Source organism: Electrona antarctica (assembly GCF_951216825.1).
Source record: "Electrona antarctica genome assembly, chromosome: 10".
NCBI classification, from domain to species: Eukaryota; Metazoa; Chordata; class Actinopteri; order Myctophiformes; family Myctophidae; genus Electrona; species Electrona antarctica.
The window spans coordinates 33,354,109-33,373,807 of NC_136791.1; the positions used below are offsets into that span (position 1 = coordinate 33,354,109).

General features: G+C 42.4%; 1 protein-coding gene across 3 annotated transcripts in view; it reads right to left on the bottom strand.

Annotated features, from left to right (window-relative positions):
• LOC306931616 (AT-rich interactive domain-containing protein 5B-like) overlaps nucleotides 1–19,699 on the bottom strand; it is a 92,511-nt gene that overhangs the window by 13,410 nt on the left and 59,402 nt on the right. For all 3 annotated transcript variants that reach the window (XM_079513071.1, XM_079513072.1, XM_079513073.1), the window contains 4 exons: nucleotides 19,192–19,352; nucleotides 17,247–17,550; nucleotides 8,085–8,137; nucleotides 6,502–6,599 (listed from right to left, as the gene is read on the bottom strand). In XM_079513071.1, the coding sequence (XP_079369197.1) occupies nucleotides 6,502–6,599; nucleotides 8,085–8,137; nucleotides 17,247–17,550; nucleotides 19,192–19,352 (616 nt within the window). The remainder of the gene's footprint in view (nucleotides 1–6,501; nucleotides 6,600–8,084; nucleotides 8,138–17,246; nucleotides 17,551–19,191; nucleotides 19,353–19,699) is intronic.

Sequence of the window (19,699 nt, forward strand, 5' to 3'; positions counted from 1 at the left end):
AGCAGGTTTTGTCGTTTCAAACTGAAGAACAATGGCTTCCATTTCAGCGTGCCAACTTTTCAGGAATACAAAGGCTGCAGTTTCTATCAGATTGGAATCCCCCATCAATGATGTAATTCTGTTTATAGCCCCCAATGAGACACAGAGTGAGTATTAATAATCAGCATGAGTGAGGACCAATTATATGAAGATAAGGTTGAAAATGGGTGGAATGTTCCTTTAAGTTTTGAGTCATATTTGTTCATTCACTGAACACTTGAATCCTGTCATCCACATTTTGGGTATGTCATTATAGACGGAATGTTTATTTTCCTTTTTTGCACGTAGTAAGCTTGTAGCTTTTTTTATTTTAAATAATTTAGTATTTTGTGTTTCATAATTGGCACCCCCTCTGAATACAAAAGCAGAGGGCATCAAGGTGATATTAGGTCTCCAGAAACAGCCAGTGAAATCCACTGATATCCCCTGCCTTAGAACAAGAAACCATATTGATCTGAAACCAGTGTTAGAGCTAACGTCTTCGACAGGGGCGCGTTACAGTGGGCTATTATACCGGGTCTTATGTTTGATGTATCTGCAATACAGCAAAGGGTATGCAGTGGGATGCTGACTGGTGCAATATACATCTAACAGAATAGAATTAGAAAACAATCTTCCCCTCCCTTCTCCTTTTCCCTCTGCAGGCTCCCTTGCTACTATTATCCTTAGCATGGTCACTGGCTTCAGGTTTCCTAATGTGTATGGACAGTGAAATATATGCGCTGTCTGGGGAGCGGCCTCAGTGGACACGGAGTTACTGATACCACGACGAGGACAGAATAGCAGCTGGATCAATGAAGCAACTAACGGACTAAAATTGGAACTGGCACGAGTCTGTAAAGAAACAACATAAAGTACAGCACTGGTTCTCAAGGTGGGGTCCAGGGACCCCCAGGGGTCCTTGAGGGTGTTCCCATGGGTCCCTGGCACTTAAGCCAAATCGTGACAAATCTCCTCTTATGGCTTGAATATTTTCAAATGGGGGTCCACGGCCAATTACTTGGGGGTCCTCGACATGAACATACAGTACCTGAGAACCACTGCAGTACAGTATCTCCGCCATCTTAACTGAAGCACATTTCATTTTAGACCCGATGTGCATTCTTCTCCAACATACAGTACATATGGCACACATCTAGTGCTTTGGTGATTAAATGCCCCCCCCTCTCCCTCGCATTCTCTGTTTCAATCCTTCGCATTCTCTACATCCCCTGCCCAAAATCCTCAGAGTTTTTAAATAGCAAATTATTCTAAATTGCCTCTCTGTTGCCATGGATATACCAGCCCCCCACCCCTTTTCCAACCAACCTCCCTGCCAACCCCCCCTCGTGCAATTACATTAGGATGCCAGGGCATGGCATGGTATTGAAAAACATGTAGTAACTGGGCAGGAATGAGGAGCGATGGAGAAGTGCGATGTTTCTGTAACGGGAGATCGCGTAGGAAACCAGGAGGAGATTAAATATGTAGGGGCTGTTAAAAGGCGCTGACCTGTATAATGAAAGAAACAGCATGAAGTACCAGGCAGGCAGGCATGCAGGCAGGGAGTGAGAGACCGAACAAGAGAGAAGGGAGAGAGGGAGCAACACACAGGGACAGAGAGAGAGAGAGAGAGAAAGGGAGAGAAAGAAAGAGAGAGAGAGAACAAGGGCAGAAAGAGGGGGATGAAGCAGGAGAGAGAGACATAGCACAGAAGCAAACGGCAGTCTATTTCAAGGTTATTGATGCCATCTCTTTCATGACCTCATTTTTAATTCAGAGCGCTAGGGCCTGACAGCTAATCTGGGGAAACGGTTTAAATAAATATCATTAAAGCTTCTCTTAGTGCCGGAGAGCCAGAACCTCGGCTTGGACATTTCTACATTGATTTTATTTTCTTACTCTGTGGCGATAATGAATGAACGGCTGAGTGAGGGAGAGGCGCGGGACAGGGGGTGATTGGGGGGGGGGGGGGGATGTCTTGCAACTTAAAATCACTAACTTTGAAAATTGACAATGAACCGAGGTTAACTCCCATTCAATCTGAACCATGCGCATACGCGGCGAGCAACTGCTGGTGTCTCATTCACAGAGAGCATAAATACAGTGATTATGGCCCTGGCTCTATCTCTCACAATAAAATCTCCTAGGCAACCATTCCAGATGATTTTACCATTAGGGGCAGTTAGAGGATGATGCGTATAATTCAAAATGAGGGCCGGGCACTTGTGGGCCTCCAAATCAAAGTGGGAGAGCCAAGAATGTCCACTTCATCCGAGGCAATTATGTGTACCTAAAATTGTTTCCCTCCCAACCCCGCTGCCAGCCTGAGACTCTCTTCCCCCCATAAGTTGGCCTGCTGGGGGCAAATCAGAAGTGACCCTTTTGAGAGGCGGAGGGAAACGGCAGCACTGTTCCACTTTGCACACCGCACATTCCTTTCTCTGTGAATTATATTTTTGTGGCAAGTTGACTAATGATTAAAGGGGGCGGGCACAAAGACGCCTCTGGGGAACAAACACACACTTCAGCGGGCCCACAAACAGCCTCATTCATCACGCGGAGAGAATGGCCGTGTTTGCTGAGTTAATACAATGAAGCTAATTGCCCTCCGAGCAGACCCAAACATGGAGGCTCAGCTAAAATTATTCCCCCCGAATGGAAACCTGCTTGGCTACAGCTCAGCTGCGCTCTCTCTCTCTCGGTCTCTCCCAACCCCTCCCTCGCGTAGACCTCACCTTCTCTCTCCCATGCCCCCTACCCTTTCGCTTACTCCCCAGTCTCTCTCCCTCAACTCCTCCGTCTTGTAGACCATGCCCCCCCAACCCTTTCCCTTATACTCTTACCTCCAGACTCTTATTCTCTGTGTTTGTGTCTCTCTCTCTCTCTCTCTCTCTCTCTCTCTCTCTCAGTCAGGCTGATATTCTGCAGTGTGTGGATATTATTGCTTTCTATTGATTCAGCATTATTTTCTCTCAGCTGCTTCTCGCTCCTTGGTGGCTGGAGAGAGAAGGCCAGCGCAGCAGCAGTCACACCTCAGCACCTCTGATGTAGCCCCCCCCCCCCGATTTACAGCCACCAGCAGTACATGTTTATTCCATTCTGACCAATATATATCCAAAGAGAGATTTAATTGTTTATAATGGCAAATATCGCAGTGAGTGTGCATGTCGTTAGTGCGACAGGCACCGGATAGTGCTTCAACCTTATATTCTCTGCCCTCAATTTTTCATCTCTCTACCATCAACGGCAAAACAAGCAAAAACAACTGCTTTCAAGGAGAATCTCATGTCTAAATCCCATTTGAGAGGAACCTCAAAATCGAGTCATCTTGTAGGACAGATGCAGGACAGGGAAAATGACCAGTAAATGGTGGAAAGCTGTGAGCTGACTAGCTGAGGCCAAAGACCCCTGCTGCTCTCAATATATATGTCCCTCATTTCCAAAAATCTGTACCAAGGACCGGTGCCTGGCTGTAGAGCACCGAGTCAGTAACGATGGAAGTTGGAGATCCATGCCCCACCCGGCTATGCAATACCCGTTGTACCCGTGTTAGAGTACCCGTTCCACCCATCTGTCTAGTGTCCCTTTTATGCCCATATAATATTTCTGTATCTGTTCTCTGTGTCCCTTTATTCCTATATATGGAGTTCTGTGTCAGGCATGCCCAAATATGAAGTGTTGTGATGTCAGAACAGGCCAGCTCCATATATGGAGACATAGGGGTGATCCCGGGCAGAGGCTTTTGTGCTGGTTCTGGACAACGGTGTATCAACACCGGGCACAGCATTCCCTGTGGTGGTGTGAAACGTGTGTGTTTTTGAAGTCGGTGGGGCGAACGGTTCTCGAGTTACGTGGATTACAGACGTGTACGTGTGGTGCCCGTTGGGCACTGGCCTACTTGGAACAATGCAAGTTGGAAATGCATGCCCCACCCAGTTATTACTGTATGTACATTTATGCCCATATATGGAGTTCTTTGTCAGGCATGCCCAAATATGGAGTCTATGCAGATGTCAAAACATATTTGTTATGTCAGAACAGGCCAGCTCCATATATGGAGCTTGGGCAGGGGCCCTGTCCAGAGCCGGAGAGAGGCCTTTTGTGGCGGTTCTGGAGAACTATGGGTTTGAAGTCGGTGGTGCGAACGGTTCTCGAGTTACATGGATTACAGACATGCGTAGACACAGAGACTGCATTTATAGATAGATAGATAGATAGATAGATAGATAGATAGATAGATAGATAGATAGATAGATAGATAGATAGATAGATAGATAGATAGATAGATAGATAGATAGCTCGTAGTGCGGCACGAAGTGACACACTGAGCTTAGCCAACGCAAAAAAGCTAAAATGAGACGGATGCTTTCCCGCTTTTATTGGGTTAAGGAATGTGGCTCAAACATTGCATGCACATAGAAATTGGACCTACCACACGGTTGTGGATCATATCCCTGAAATTATTATTATTTGTATAGATCTGGTTTTATTGTTTTAGTGTGCTATATGGACTGAATGTCCTGAATACAGGATTGATTGATTGCTTGATTGTCAGCGGTTTAACTCAAGAGTGTACAAATGTAACCAAAAGGACCCGTAAGGGTCCATTTCGTTACAATTATACACTGTCAGAGTAACAAATGAATAAATGATGGATAAATCAACACCGTCTATAGAGTTGTGCTGTATCTACCTAATATCCCAGCTTGGTTCACATGACCAAATCAGATCATAAAGATGCTGAATCCTATTTGCATATATAGTGCTTATACAGTTTTCCTTAGAAAACAAAAAAGAAAAAAAAGACAACAATATGGAACCGATACAAAAGCTTGAAAAGCCGCTGCCACTGTATAGTATAGTACTAGTGCAAGTTGCTTACACTAACTTAATCTCCATACGATATAACATATAAAAGTCGCCCCTGTTCCCTCATATATGGTATTGGCAGGATATTGCTCTCCCAGGTACGACTGTGGCTGAGGCACGCTCACAAGTGAGCGCACACAGCAGCCTGAGGGGCTTTGGAGAGGGTCGGCAGCCTGCAGGGACGACTTGCTTTATGAGCGGCTGGTTATCTCCTGCTTGACTGCGAGATCGCATTTGGCATTTGTTTAACCTTGGGAAATGGTGTGTGTGTGTGTGTGTGTGTGTGTGTGTGTGTGTGTGTGTGTGTGTGTGTGTGTGTGTGTGTGTGTGTGTGTGTGTGTGTGTGTGTGTGTGTGTGTGTGTGTGTGTGTGTGTGTGCGCGCGCACGGGCGTGCGTGCGTGCGTGTGCATGAATACACCTCTTCACAGCTTCCCTCAGGATCATATCCATATGTTTGCTTTGGTTCAGTAATACCCTCTGAGTGATGCTTACAATGCGGTGGTTCAAAATGCTGCAGCACAGCGTCTGACTGCCTGATTAGATGAATACATTAGGATGCAATTATGTGAACCGTTTCACCTCGCGGTCCCACACCACACAACAAAGTGTGAACATAACAGTAATACTAGGTCCATAAGCCATCGTAAGATGGTGTCATGCGCCAAAAATAACAGATACACATTCACACGCAGGCCCACAACGTGTCACGAACGCAATTCTTGGCAAGTGACAAGTCTAAATCAGTATACATCAGGCTTAAATGGAAGAATGCAGATGCTGTTATAGGGTATATTCTTATCTACCACATCTAGGGCAATGTATATTAAAAACTATCCAATTGGAGGGAGTTCAGACGGTAAAATCGGTTCTATTGGGCGAGACAGAATCAATCAATCCCAGAGATACAATTGAATCCCTTTCCAGCGTTATTGGAGCTGGGTCTGTGCATGTTCTAATACGCTTTTAACACTTGTACTGCGTCAACGCGCACACCTTAATAAGAGCCAGGGCCTCGAAGAGGGATGATTTGATAACTACCACCATTCCTCGTGCGTCTGTTCGCGCATCTCTGCAGGAGATCAATACGCATCTCAATGCAGACTTTGAATGAAAAATGATGAATAAAATGGTGTGAACACTCATTTAGCACAGCTGTGTGCAGCCCCTAATCCACCACAGGCTGTGTGAATGTGTGGATGGTATACTGTATGTATAAATACACAGTATACTGCACACAACAAGAAGACTGAATTGCTTCGTCTGTGAATAGAAATATCTCAAAGACATTTTGAACAATGCGTTTCACAATACCCTATGTATGTATAGCCTATATTATATCATTTTTATATATATTTTACATATGTTACAGTTCGTATGGGAAATAATAGTAAGTTGACGAAAAAGAAAAGAAAAAATATATATGTATGTATGATAACTCATTCCCTGAAGAAGGCCGAAAGGTCGAAACGTTGGTTTCTTTTCAATAAATATACAGCATCGTGGCTACGTGTGTGCGGCCTTTTCTTATTTTTACTTATTTACTGCCTTAGGCCAGCACCTCACCAATACTGGTGTGCGCCCTTTCCTGCTTTGTCTGTATGATAACTCACCTCTCGTAATGTCTGCGTGTACAGGTGGCAGCACTTGTGCTGCTGGGGTTCCCTCCCAATTCATCATACACATGCTTCCACTGTCTGCGCACCGTGATCTAGAGGAATGGAAAGACGTGACAACCAAAACAAGAGAGAGAAAGAGAACAAATTAGGCCAATGGTGAGAAGAGACATGGGCAGTATTATGCATGTCTTCAGTACCAGGTCTTATTACTTAACTTAAGACCTGGAGGCGTGGTCAATGCCATTTGGCCACTCAGAATAGCCAAATGGCATTGACCACGCCTCCAGGACTTAAGTTAAGTCATAAGACCTGGTACTTAAGACACGCATAATACTGCCCTAGTGTTAGTGTACATGTATATAATCATGGGGAGAGAGAGAAAGAAATAGAGAGAAATAGAGAGAAAGAAAGAAAGAAAGAAAGAAAGAAAGAAAGAAAGAAAGAAAGAAAGAAAGAAAGAAAGAAGACAACAACAGTGTAGGGTGTGTTTTGTGGTGGTCTAATCAGCAGCATATTTTTTCCCAGGTCTCAGGGAGTTACTGAGTCACAATGTTCCAGTTACTCCAGTGGGGATCATAATGCAACACCGTGCTCCAACATAAACACAAACAAACCCGTTAACATTAGTCAGCCGTTACTGGCATATACTGTAGCCTCCTCTTCCATAACACTGAACACTTAAGACCTTAACACTTATGACCTTTTTCTGCGTCAGCATCGCACTGGCTGGTTTGCTGGAAGAATGACAAGTGGCATTCAGCGAACATATAAACCTACGGTGGGCGCTGCCAAGCCAACACGGCCTCGACATGAAGCTTACCCTAATCAGCAGCAGATAGAATGGCTTTAAAAGAATACGAGTGCCAATTACATGAGCTGTATCCTGTTTATGGCTTGGCTGGGCTGTCTGTTTGCATGACATTTTACCAGCTGAGCTAATGAAAGAACAGGGACTTGCAATGTGTTTTGACTACACAACATCAAACGTTGTCCTCCTGCGCTTGAAAACATGAATAGTGAGTGAACAAGTAACAGGTAGTGCTGCCAAGTCAAATGTCATCTCTCATTCCGCTCTCTTTTCCTTTCTCTCCGTTTCCCTTTCTCCATCACCCGCCTCACCTCCCTCTCTCTCTTGTGTGTGTGTGTGTGTGTGTGTGTGTGTGTGTGTGTGTGTGTGTGTGTGTGTGTGTGTGTGTGTGTGTGTGTGCATGCGAGCGTGCATGTCGTGCATACCCGTGGGCACACATGAATGTGCAGTCCATTTTTACAGACTCCAATATGGGAAAATATGACCGATTTGACCAATTTCCTCTTTGACCAGTGGAGAGCACAGAACATGTGTTTTCCACTCCGAGGGGGTTCGAATTCGAAACAACGGCATCATTTTGCTAAATGTGGTCCTGAACAAAAATGTTCTCCTTGGGAAAATGGTGATTGAGAGAGCGAGAGGGGGAAGAAGAGTAGAGAAAGAATGAAAAAGAGAGAAAGGACAGGAAAGGGTAGAGAGAGAAGGAAGGAGGGAGGGAGGGACCCTGATGAACAAGGAAAAATATAATGCCACATGTGTGAATACTTACCAACTCATATCCTCCCAGTTTCTCACTAGTGTGGAACATGGTCCAAAGGTTGACTGTGGGAAACGGGACAAACAAGTCAGTCAAGGTCTGTGAGGACAACATAACATATACGTTATTTCATATAGTCTAGACTGTCACACCAGAAAGCTAGATGACATAAGTAGACAGCTAGACGAGACAGGCACAAGTAGATATTTAGATTTAGAGACAGACAGAGATACAGACAGAGGCACGGTATGTTTGTGATGATTACATTATGTTATCTATATTCTGTGCTTTGTGGCTGTGTAGAGCACCAACACAGGGAAAATAGGAACTCATTAGCCGCAGATAAAGCCTGTCGCCAAAATTGAAAAGATGCAAATGAATATAGAATACTTGTACAATAAGCACTGTGTGATGGAAGGCACACCAGATGCTTTGTGCTGACAATTAAATGTGTTAACGCTCAGCTCTAGCCCGAAGGTATGTTGAGTGGAGAGGGCTCAGTGACGTGTCAGAACTGACGTTTGAATGAATGCAAATGCCTTTTGCACAGATTTACCCACGCAAATAAGCTTTGGCAGGCAATATCATAATGGACATGAATCTTGTGTAACACGTTTGATTGTGCTGTACACAGGCTGGTAATCAAATTCTCCTCAATACCCTACCGATGAAGCTCCGGTTAAAGGCTTCAAATATCTGACTATCTTTAAAAACACTAATTCACCGTAAACAATGGACTCTTTTTATTTGTGCCGGTGACATTTGTATCTGCTTTCTGTAACATCATTGTTTAACATTTGTTATATGAAGGCCTATAAATAAGGAAAGGACGCCTCGCCTGGGGAGAAATCCATCAAAATTCAATCTGTGCGTACACAAAGCCTTGCATTTGTCAAAATGACATTTTCCTATCTCCACATTTGACAGCATTGATTTTTTTTCTCTTCCCTCTTCTGTGCGACTGTTGTCAATGCACGGGTAGAATAACAAAAGGAGCAGGGGTAGATTTTTCTATTTGAACCCAGAGCTCTCATGTATTGTGCCTTCTAACTGCATAGAGATGGTCTATTTAACTAGCTTGTTATGCGTCGACCGTAATTACCACAATAGAGTAGGACTGGGAGAAATGTCGCAGATAAAGGAAATGAGAGAATGTGCCTTTCCTTTAGAAGCCTTGTCATTTCTGAGTTCTTTTCTTAATTCCCTCTGTTCGGCAGGGGCAAATTATCACTGAGATAAGAACAACAAAACAGCAAACACAATGCAGCCTCGCTGCCAATTAACCAATGGGGCTAAAAGTAGTAGACAAATTGGAAACTGTTTCACAAGCCCAAGCACTAAAGCACATACACAGGTGCGCATGCACGCACACACGCACTTCTGCGAAGTACTTTATTTTGTCAAGGCTATTCAAAATGTACATTTCAAGCACTACTAACCCTCTCTACCTCCTTTAATTCACTCGTCCAATACCTCCTCCCTTGGCTTCTCTGTCTCAGTCTATGCTACTCTGCTGATGGGAGCAGCTGTTAAGCAAACTCAACTAAACGTGGTTTCATTCTCTACAAAATTGTGTGTTTTCAATGAATCACTGGAAAACGAGCTCCACATTCTCCACTTCTGCATGTTCCTTCCGAAACCGTTTTGTTCAGTGTTATGGAACGGTTGGAGGATTTAGATAATGATGCCGTTTTGCATGCAGGAGCCTTGTTGCTTGTTTAGTTTTTTTTCTGCGGCCAGCCAACTGAAGGAGAAGGCAACCGTAAAGCTTGCGAGTAGAAGCTATGAAACAACACACACTTCCTTTCTGTAACCACAAATAGCCAGATAGCTGGGACCAATAGCTCCAACAACATTTATTTTGTCTCAATTCTGCTCCAGTGTGCGAATCATCGCTGTAGGGCAGACACATTGAGCCCTATTAAGCAAGACGAAAAACCCATGCGGTAATACAGATTTCGCCCTCGCTCTGCGCCTTTTCGTATTATGGAAGCCGTGGTGAGCGCTCACTCATATGGAATACCACGTTCCTGCATAATTTAGCATTGGGGGAGTGTCCATATGTTAATTATTTTCGCTTTGCGCTAATTTGCTATTAAGCCCCTTGACCTAAAAACACTCAGCGCATACCGATTCCGCCTGGGTCTGACCACGTCTTAAAAGCAAAAAGCACTGTTTCATTTTACACTTGAGCGGCTCTGGAGTGCTGCTGGAGTGTTGCCATGTCTGTTTATTATAAGCGGCTTCTTTTTCTGCAAAGATGCTTGTAAATATTGGTAGTTGTGGTTGCTTTTCTTGTTTCTAAAGTGCTTATTTGGGCTTTTCTCCTAATGTTGTTTAAACCAGTGATCCTCACACAGCGACATTCCCATGTCAAGGACCCCCAGATGAATGCATTTGCCCAACTAAGCCAGTGACCCCCATGACAGATTTGTGTTTTTAAATGTTTCAATAACATTTTTCAAAAATATTCCACAATTGTCACTTTTTTCAAAGATTACTTTTGAAAATAGCAGATCTACCAGCTCACAATGCATCACATTCATTCATTAAAACAATGAACTCTGACTGCAGGGGGATATATATTTATAATGATCATTCTAACAATGTGCAAGAAAATATGTAAAAAGAAGGAAGAACTTTATATTTGTGGACAATCAAAATATGCTGGAAATTTTAATGTGGTGTCATTAAAAGGAATCTTGATATGGCAGACTCACTATCTAGAAAATAAAAACATGGCACTTCATTTAAAATAGGTTGTAGACCCCTGTTATATGCGATTCTTTTGGGAGTATGTTTATAGACCTATTTACTTGTTTCTATGACACATGGCAACAGCGAGTTTTCTGGCTTTCTCGTTGAGATTATAAAGGGTCATATATCGCTCATTTCTCAACCTTTTTTAGAAATTAAAACATCTCCATACTCATTGGGAGGTTTGCTTTCATACGCTGTATCACACCCGACTCAATTCTTCTTCAATAATATGCTACGAGCGAAGACCATAACATTGGGGCCGCAGCAATACGCATGGCGCACGTATGGCATTTCAACTCATTCCTTCGTCGTGACTCGAATGAAATAAAATAAAATAAACGTTATTTTACTGGTGTTTTTCAATAGAAACAAATAAAGAGCGTGTGTGCAACAGTCAGTGCATATACGTGCATGCACTATAGGCTATATTTCCTCCTTGTCGGGATGGTGAGCTGAGCTCTTCACAGCCCGTTTGTCTTTCATATTATTCTTATAATATTTGATATTATAAACAGTAAACACTCATGGTTCTCTCATTTCTCAACCGTTTTTTAAAATGTAAAAATCCCCATATTCCTTAGGAATCTTGCTTTCATTCGCTGTATGGTACATGGTTCTATTTTTATCGAATTAAACAATATCAAACGAACTTGTATGTTCGGGGGTTAGACGATTCTGGGAACATTACGCATGGATTGCCAATTTGCCAGCCAATGCTGCGTATCTACTCGCAGTTCCATTCCGATCTGAAAGGTATAGGTAGGTGCCATTTCAAAGTCTTAGTTATTCATTTATGAATCAAATGAACTAGAATAAAGATTTTTACAGCTGTTTTTCATGCTTAGAACAGAAACAAATTAAGTGACGATGTGCGTATATCTCCCTCCCTTAGCATATGGCTGCGCCGCTGTAATGACTTTCCAATGAAAACTGCAAGTTACTTAACAAAATAGAGACATAGGCCTACAAGCTATGCACATCATGGCTGTGACAGCTTGTGGATCTGTTCTTTGGAGGCATAAAGGTGACAGCATGCAGTGCAATATGAATAATTAACCCAAATGTGACAAAGTCATGTCATGTCTATGGTGCCAGTCTGCAGAAATGTAATACCACTTGCCGAAAAGGGCGCATCATCAGCTGGTGTCGTAAAGAGAATAGTACGGACATGTTCATTGGGTAAGCCTCAAAACTCCCTTAAACACTCCCATGACTAATTCAAGGCCGTTTTGCTCACACCACGGGGTGTCGAAAGCGCTTCTTACCTGGCCCATAATTGTAATATGACATTGCACCCGCCCCCACGTCTTACAAACTGTAAAATTATATGTAATTAGATTCCACTTGCTTAATAGGGCCCATAGTATCTACATATTTCAACTTGTAGATCTGCCATTTTCAAAAGCCGAGAGGTGGGTGGTAACAATTCAGAGATAACAAAAAGGAATTGCAGAACCAATGCAAAGGATGGAGGGCAGTCATTCCTAATCTGGGCGGAGGCATTCAGTCGGTATGGTAAACGCGATAAAGGCATATACTAAAATAAAATTAAAAAAAACTGTGGGTGTAACTTTGTCAATGGGGGTCTTCACCGGCCGTCCAAGTCCATACAATGAATTTAGATACGTATATCCAGACGATTGGTAGGTGGCGATAGGTGGAGATATCCAATCATCTGGCTATGCGAGACTAAGGCTGTCTGTTAGTTTATAAATATTTAATCATGTTCTCCCCGTGTCCCCTAGGGCAGGGGTTCTCAACGTTTTTGGCCGGGGACCCCCGGAAATGCTTTGGCAATGTCTCGGGACCCCCGCCCCGCCCCCCAATATAAATTGACTGCTACAATAACCTTAAACCATTTTGGGCGGGAACCCCTTTTGGTGTTTTAAGCATTGTTATAATTTAGCTATTGAAAAATAGCAGATCTACAAGCTACGAGCTTGTAGGTCTGCTATTTTTGAAAAATCGTGAAAATAAAATTTAAAAAAAAATCTTTTTTTTTTTTCTTTTTTTTTTGAAAATAATTTGGGGACCCCCTAAAATAATTTGGCGACCCCCCGAGGGGTCGCGACCCACGGGTTGAGAACCCCTGCCCTAGGGTAGGTAGGTACCCTCACAAAAAACATGCAGTAATCCTGGTCTCTAAACTGCCTCCCCCTGGCCAGCCGGGGCGCCTGATGGAGGGGCAAGGAACTGGTTGGAATAACGAGTTCATTCCATGTGCTTCGTCCTGCCGGGGAAACTCCCCCCTGTCAGGTGATAAGAAGCGTCTTGGACGTCCATTGATTGATTGATTGATTGAAATATGTATTAACAGTTTGCAGAATTACAGTACATTTCAAGCACAAACTCAATACAAAGACTGTTAACTGTGAGTGGACGACCCAATTAAGCATTACACTTGTTTACAAGAGGGTCCACCATGTTCAATTCATCAAAACATTTAGAGACGTACAAATAGACACTTTTTGTTCTCCCCAGGTTGGCAGAGGGAGTGTAGTGCCCAGGATTACATTAGATAATTGACACAGAGTGAACAAATCGTGGGATAAAAATGTATTAAATAAATAAATATTAAACCAATGAAAAGTATTAACAAGCGTTTGTGAGTACATAATGGATATTGGATCCATTGGAAAAAAGGTTATTTTTTTCAATTTCCTGAAAAGTTAACCGTGTTGGACATAAAAGGTTTCTGCCCGTCAGCGACGGCACGTAGCTTCAACAACAGACGGAGTTGGTGGAGAAAGGTTTACATCAGCCGTTTCTTTCACCAATCACTTTACAGCGGTGGAGTAGCCTTCAAAGTGGCTCGTGGAGCAGGCAAGACGTGGATGCTGTTACCAGCGTGCACCTTGTTATTTTGAAGGTCAGGCTAATACTGCGAAGGGATGTGAAATGGTATGATGACACATCCCTTTAAGAATCAGCTGACTGTGAATGACTTATTACTGTGAGTTAAGACGCCAATTGGTCTCAGATCAGCACCTTCAGCACCTCTGCTCTTTGATGTTTTATGCATTTTGGGCCGGGAGTGAAATATAAATTCAACATGAGCACGAGGCTACGGAACGAGGACGTGCTGCACACATCAGGCCAAAAGAATAAAGAGGTTTAAAACTCATGAGCCATTAAAATAAAGGAAGGGGAGGATTGATGACTTGGGAACCAACGGTTCCCGAGCCATGTGGCTCACATATACGTATATACGTGCGCGCGCGTGTGTGTGTGTGTGTGTGTGTGTGTGTGTGTGTGTGTGTGTGTGTGTGTGTGTGTGCACGCACAGTATACACACTCAACACTCTTTTAAAGCCTGTATTATATTCAGTCCATGCTTTGTATCAGAAAGTATTTTAGATTTAGTCTTAAATGCAGCTGAGCTTCATCCAACAAAGATCAGTTAAGTTCATTCAACCATCTGCGTTGGTTTGCTCAACTCCAGAGAACTACGTTAAAGATTAGCTCAACTCCAGAGAACTACATTAAAGATTAGCGCTCAAACTAGCGAACCAAAATAAGATCATTTCAATTTCCATTACGGAGAAAATGCTTCGCTTTAATCTTTTAATGCAGAGCCTCTTTAACCCATTTTGGGCGGGAACCCATTTTGGTGTTTTAAAGCATTATGTTATACTTTAGCTATTGAAAAATAGCAGATCTACAAGCTCATAGCGTAGGTCTGCTATTTTCACATTTTTAACTCAATGTAAAAATAGCATTTTTAACTCAAATCTTTGCTTCTGGAACAACATATGTTCAGATGCGGGCGGAGGCATATTACATATAATTTTTGGGGTCCTTGACATGAAATATTGAGCACCATGACTGATGACAGAAACATAAGGTTTTTCAGAAAACTGTCAGGACATTTTTTTAAATGTCGACGTCAGGCCTAAATGGGTTAAAGGAATCCTGTGGAAAAAAATAATGCTGCTGCTGATTACATCTGAGGATTTGTTGTATTAATTATGATGTGTTTTCTTTTCTCCCCCCCCCCCCCCCCCCCCCCCCCAGTCCTCTTTACATGTGCTGATGGGCACTCGCTGCCAAGGACGAAGTTTAAACAGCATGATTTCACCACTTAATGAGGCCTTGCTTATGATGTCTCCAGTTTAGAGATTCAAAGCATGTACTGTATGTAAAGCAGTTGGCACGTAGAAATGGACTCGTTCAAGCCGATGCCTACATTATGGCACGGTCATACGACGATGGCGTGCGCCAAAAGTAGCCGATATACAAGCTCACGAGACGTTGCGGATGCGATGCGTTGTGAGCTTGTAGGTATAGTGGCTATTTTCGGCACCTGACACCGTCATACGTGGAAGAATAATTCAGGCTTGACACAGCAAAATAAAACTAAAGCATACTGAGAGTATTATGCTCTCTCTCTCTTTCCCTCCCTTAACCACAATGACCTACTTAGGCAGCAACATTTTAGCAGTCAAGATGACAGGATTGTCAAAATACCTCAGCGAGGTTAGCCAAGTCAGTGAGACCACAGCTTACAGCTCATGTTGAGAATTTAGAATAATGAGTTTTACTGTGCTATAAACTGTCATCGTTAACTACAGCAGACGTAACTCAACCCCCCCTCCATCTCTCCGTCTCATTCTCCGTTTCCTCTCTGGTTCATTTATATGTCATGTCCTGTGTTTTGATCCATTAACCTTGTGTAACTTCTCCAACAGATTACAGCACTGTTCGGGCTCACTTGAAACAAATGGACATGTTAAGGGTAACATCTCCAATGCAATTGATTTTGGCTGAATTGAAGGGGGAGGGGGGTAAAATTATTCAAGTGAACAAACTGTCGGGTGCCATATGAGACATTTTCCAAGTGTTGTGAAGTGAAGCACTCCGGCCCACATGAGGAATCTTTGATCTCGACCAGACGTGTTTCCCATTCATGTGATGTTCCTCTGACACTGTTGGAGGACATTCTTGGGAGTAAAACTGAAAATCCCTCTGACAAGTGTGAGCATATTCACCCGCTCTATTCAAAGCTAACCCAATGTACGCTGATGCCAGCGCCCTAAGTATTTTTCCCAAAGGGCCGGATGTGATTTACTCGATTGTTGACAATGGCTCCTTTATAGTTTATTATCGCTACAGATTGTACATTTCTCTCCCCCTTACAGTTTAATTTGGAGAGTGTGTAATGTAGGGGCGTTGGGCCCACTGCCAGTAGGAGAGTGTGTAATGTAGGGGCTTTGGGCCCACTGCCAGTAGTTGGCTGCCATCTATATTTCACTCAAGCCATTCATTCACATGCAGGCTAGTGGTGAGGCAAAAAAGAAATCTGATATCTGAATACACAATAAAATCTTCACTTAACAGTGTATACTGTAAATGTAACCAAATGGACTATCCTCACTTGAGAGTGTATAAATGAAATGTAACCAAATGGACTATGGGTCTATTTGGTTACAATTGTAAAAATTGATAAATGAATAAATCAACATATATGTCCTGTAATGGGGTCACAGTTTTCCTCATGGAAACTTCATTGTTTATGCTACTTCAACTCTGAAGTAGAATGTTCTTTTTCTTTTCTTTTTTTTTCTTTCTTTTAGCAAAAAGCAAGAAAGATTAGTAGCTGATCTGGAGGCTTTTCTGTGCGTTTCTTGTTATTCTGAGTTTGTATTTGTATTTCTACACACAGTAAAATCCTCAGTATTCATTTATCAATTTGAGTTAAATAAAAACGGAATATCTTATTGTGTACAAAACCCAGGCCACCTAAAACAGAGCTAATGTTACTATTTGATAAAATAATCATGGCCCCTTAGTCATTGGCCATCTGAGTACTGGTGTTGTTGTTTGGTTCTGTATCTGTTCTGTATTTGTTGTCATGTACCTGTTGTCTGTCCTTGAATGTGCAAACTTCAATACAAATACTTGAATAAAGCATCGTGGCCCATGCTCCACATAGCCCAGGTGTGGCCAAACGTTTTTCAAAGGGGGCCATATTAGAAAATATTGAAATACCTAAGGGCCAACGACATCTCCTCGACTGACTTAATGTGCCTTCGGACTTTAACAAAGTCACATACATATGCATCTCATTTAAACGATTTTATGTAACTATCATCATCAATATTTAATATCAATGGTCTTTTGTTAGGTGAGCTGTGAACACAAAACATGAAATGAAATAGCCTTTTTTTTACCCCTTCAGAATGAGATAACAAGAGAACAAGGAATCCTGACAAATTATACTCTGGGAAATGCCCAGGTTAATTAAAAAAAACTTCAATGTAAAAATGTTGGGGTAATACAATTCAGGTATGAAGCCGAGGGCCGTATAAAATCTGTCCCCGGGCCGCATTTGGCCCGCGGGCTGCACTTTGGACACCCCTGACATAGCCCAAAGCAGTGTGAATCAGAGAAAAGCAACTGTCCTACTGTACTCACTCTGCTTGAAGCCCAGGAAGGGGATCCTCTCTATGGGTGTGTCTCTCTCTTTCATGTACTTGTAGAGTGCTACCAAGAAAGCCTGCTCTTCCGCTCTGCTGTCTTCCGATATTTCGTCCTCTTTCTTCTCCTCCTTCCGCTCTTTCCTTTCCTCCTTGATGATGTCCTTCTCCTTCTCCTTCTCCTTCTCCTTGCCTCGCTCCTTCTCCTCAGCTGGTGGGTTCTTGCTGAGGCCGTTGGCTCTGGGTTTGGCCACCGGGGTTATTTTGCCGTTGGTTGCAGCTGCTTTACAGTTGGGTTTGACCTGCGAGTAGCAAGAAAGAGTCAGTGAGTGGACGTTACTTACACTGAACAAAGTGAACATTCTCCGCTCTAACAGATCTTTAAAAGAGAGCAAGTGATTTTTTTTAAGTAAAAGTTCTATATTATGTTCAATAACAGGGTCTCCCAGTCTCTCCAGAATACATTTTCAAGTGGGTTGCCAAAGTGTTCCAGTTCCAATTTTGTCTGCTCATTTCTTTGTGTCACTATACGTCCAAATTCATTTGTTTATCCTGTTTGGGTTTCTTATCCTGATTGGATAAAATGTATATCCTGACATGAAAGTGTATTTTCTGTTTACTAAAAAGCGGTAGAGATGAGGAGACCCCTATAGTCTTCTCTAGTGTTAGTGAACTAACACTCTATGGCAATGATTACTATCAGAATATAGAGCTGTGTAACACTTACTTTAAGAAAAGAAAATCACTTACTGCACTTTTAAATGCATCTTGTTTACTTGGACACATATGATTTGTGATATGGAGTTCATTTGGGTTTTTTTTATTTAACCTTTAACCTTTATTTAACCAGAGACTGTGTCTCTTTTACAAGTGGGAACTGGCCAATAGGCAGAAATAAAATTACACGACGACAAGATCGACATCATTTCAAAGTCCACATAGTTATTCTCCCCACGAGCTACAAGACCTGGTCATGTCATTAGAGATTAGATGTAGATTTTCTCTGCTCCCAGAGATGTTTACAGACTCTGAAGTAACTGCTCAAAGCAGTGATGTGAACATAGGTTGGATTTTCCCTTCAGTTTAATTATTACTATCAATATTAGATGACGGCTATCAGAGACAATCTCATCCTTACATTGGACATGTTCTTTCACGTATACCCTGTATCTCATTCAGTCTATAGAAGAGAGAATGACATGCAAGTTACACAAAGAGAATGCTAGCGGGCAACTGTCCCATATATGATTTGATCCACCTGAGTTATGTTTTGTACAATCAACTGATTTTCAAAATATCTTGGGCCACAACAGTGTTAAATGTCAATTATTAGCTTGTGTTCAACCAAAAAAAACTAAAACAAAAAAGATTATTTTATGCACCAAAGCAGCTATTCGCTTGCAATCATAGGAAAAAACACATTAATGATTTCCTGGCATTATGAATACATTTTTCAAAGAATTCTGTTAAATGTTTCATGAGAAGAAGTATCCAAACTCCCAAGAACAAACATTCATCTTTGTTTTCCCTTTAAGAGCTCACAGATGTAGCCACCATACAAATCCCATTTGTAAATCTAGCCAAAATGCTATCATGCCCCTCTCAACTGTCCAACATATTCATTCCTGTTGGCGTTCTAACAGAGGACACAAGTTGTGTTCTGTTAAGCAGTAAGCAGAGATTATTGGCACATATGTTTTCTTCCCTATTTTAAAGAAATAACAAAAGAATACTTTAAAGTGACCTCTGCAGTGACACCGCAGGATAAATGTGCGGTAATGGGGACTTTCACCACCCCTGCGCTATAACAATGTGGTACACAGTACATGTGTGGTGTGTGTGTGTGTGTGTGTGTGTGTGTGTGTGTGTGTGTGTGTGTGTGTGTGTGTGTGTGTGTGTGTGTGTGTGTGTGTGTGTGTGTGTGTGTATGTGTGTGTGACTACCTTGGTAGGGGTTTTGCTCTCTGGGCTGCAGGGGTCCTGTGTTGCCATGAGCGCCGTTGACACCGACAATATCTGACCTTGACACTGAGCCTGACTGTGGGAGTCCCTCCTCTGGAAGATTGACAGCTTCTTTTTGCGTGGTCGTCCCTTCAAGTTTGGTGCTGAAAGGAAGGAAGAGCAGGTGATGTCAGAACACCTGCAGAGAACACTGCTAATAGTCACAGAAACACATTGCTTGCTATAATCATGTACACTAAAACACATTTACACTGGCACACTGCTCAGTCATTCATCATTGCTGTTGGACAGAAACCACATACCTCCATATATCATACAAGAGTGTCACACAAAACTATAAAAAGTAGTGAAAATAGCACATCTTCTAGCTTGTAGCCTTTTTTTTATAATAATAAAAAAGGAACGGTTTTGGACATGCAAGGTTTCCACCCAACAGCAACATTAAACTGCAATACATTGCTGATAATAATTTATACAGAAATACACTGCT